Below are 1,913 nucleotides of genomic sequence, written 5' to 3' on the forward strand. Positions count from 1 at the left end.
TTAGAGGGAGCATGACGCCGAGATTGAGAGGCTCACTGAAGAGATGACTCAGTTGACTCACCAGCAGAATGTAGCCTAGTCTAGGGAAGATGTTCTGAGAGCTCGACAGTTTGAGCTAGGACAGCAGCTGGCCAATGCGGAAGAATACAACGATAATCTACATGAAGAGGTTCATCTACTGAACAATCAGCTCCACCCTTATGTCCCACCTAGAGCCACAGAAATGGATCTAGAAGGGTACGAGGAAGAAGAAGTGGAGCCTGAAGAAGAAGTAGAACCTGAGGAAGGAGACGATCCTGCGTCTGACCTCGATAGTGATCGTGATGAGGATTAGATCGCTTAGCACTTAGTGGAAGGACTAATGTATCACCTTTATTCATGTAATGGACCTGTAGTTTGAAGTTTGGTATTAGTAACCCGACTATCATGTAATGTTGATTAATTGCACGTTTGGTTGAACATCAATGTTATTCCAGTCCTTTGTTGGTGATCACGATTTAAATTTGCATGCGTTATGAGCACGATAAGTGGTCAAATTGGGGATGTCATGTTGCGAGAATGAATTATTATGCCTCTGTTTTTATTGTGATTTTGAGAATTTTCTCCAGTAATTTTAGTTTGGCATGAGTACATAATTCCTCTGCAATCTCTTGACCTCAACCAATAATCGCTTATTGTTGCAACTTCGCAGATGACGCGCACCCGTGCAGGAGCTAGTAGCAGCCAGGATGGCAATGGTGATGACTTGCCACCCCCACCGCCGCCGTCTGCTCAGGAATTCTTTACACAGTTCCTAGGGAGCCAGAGGACAATGGAAGAAGCTTTGCGCCTTATCGCGCAAAACACTACTTGTGACCACCCACATCAACCAGGGGCCGAGCCAAATCAGCACAGTACACTCAAGGAGTTTCTAGACATGAAGCCTCCGATCTTTAAGGTGGCTGAGGAACCACTGCAGGCCGATGAGTGGTTGAATACCATTGAGCAGAAATTCTGTCTGTTGAGGGTCATGGAGCATCTGAAAGCAGAGTATGCTTCTCATCAATTGCAAGGACCAGCAGGGATCTGGTGGACACATTTCCTGTCATCCTTGCCTGCTAATGCACGAGTAACCTAGGAATAGTTCAAGCTGGCTTTTAGGGGGACACCATATTCCCCCGGGCCTGATGCGCATGAAAGCGGCCGAATTTATGAGGCTCACTCAGGGAACAAAGTCATTCACAGAATATATGCACGCATTCAACAACTTGTCAAGATATGCTCCCAGTTTCGTGGATACCGAGGAGAAAAAGATAGAGAGTTTCAAGCGAGGTTTGGGTACTAAACTGATGAAGACTATGGCAAATTCTCAATGTGCTACGTACAATGAGTTTATTAGTGATGCCTTGACCCAAGAAAACCACAACAACATGCATGCAGTTGCTAAGGGTCGCAAAAGGACATATGAAGCCGGTGCATCTGGATCTTTCTAGTCAAAAGTGTCTTTCACAGCTAGGCCCCAATTCCGTCCACCTGCACCCAAGTTTAGGCCTCCACCACCGAAAGCTCAGACTAATAGGCCACAGAAACCATTCCGTAAGGCATTCACTATTGCCTTACCAAAAGGAAATGGCAATCAGGACAGCTCCACCGGATTCAGAAGTAATCAACCATGTTTCAACTGCAACCAACTGGGTCATTGGTCCAAGGAATGCCCCCACCCCAAGAGGAATGGCAACCCAAATCAGAACAATTAGAGGCAGGTGAATGCCAGGGCACGTCAGGGATAAGTGCATTATACCGCTGTGGAGGAAGTGTCCGCCGGAGAAGTTGTCACGGCTGGTATGTTTCTCGTCAACAAGCATCCCGCTGTTGTTTTATTTGATTCAGGAGCTTCTCATTCATTTATGAGTCAAGCATTTGCATCTAGACAT

General features: G+C 46.3%; 1 protein-coding gene across 1 annotated transcript in view; it reads right to left on the bottom strand.

Moving 5' to 3' along the window:
* Positions 1–1,524: 1,524 nt before the first annotated feature.
* LOC136524644 (uncharacterized mitochondrial protein AtMg00810-like) overlaps positions 1,525–1,913 on the bottom strand; it is a 986-nt gene continuing 597 nt past the window's right edge. The window contains exon 3 of the mRNA XM_066517929.1: positions 1,525–1,551. Within this exon, the coding sequence (XP_066374026.1) occupies positions 1,525–1,551 (27 nt within the window). The remainder of the gene's footprint in view (positions 1,552–1,913) is intronic.

Source organism: Miscanthus floridulus, chromosome 18, assembly GCF_019320115.1.
Source record: "Miscanthus floridulus cultivar M001 chromosome 18, ASM1932011v1, whole genome shotgun sequence".
Taxonomy (NCBI): Eukaryota; Viridiplantae; Streptophyta; class Magnoliopsida; order Poales; family Poaceae; genus Miscanthus; species Miscanthus floridulus.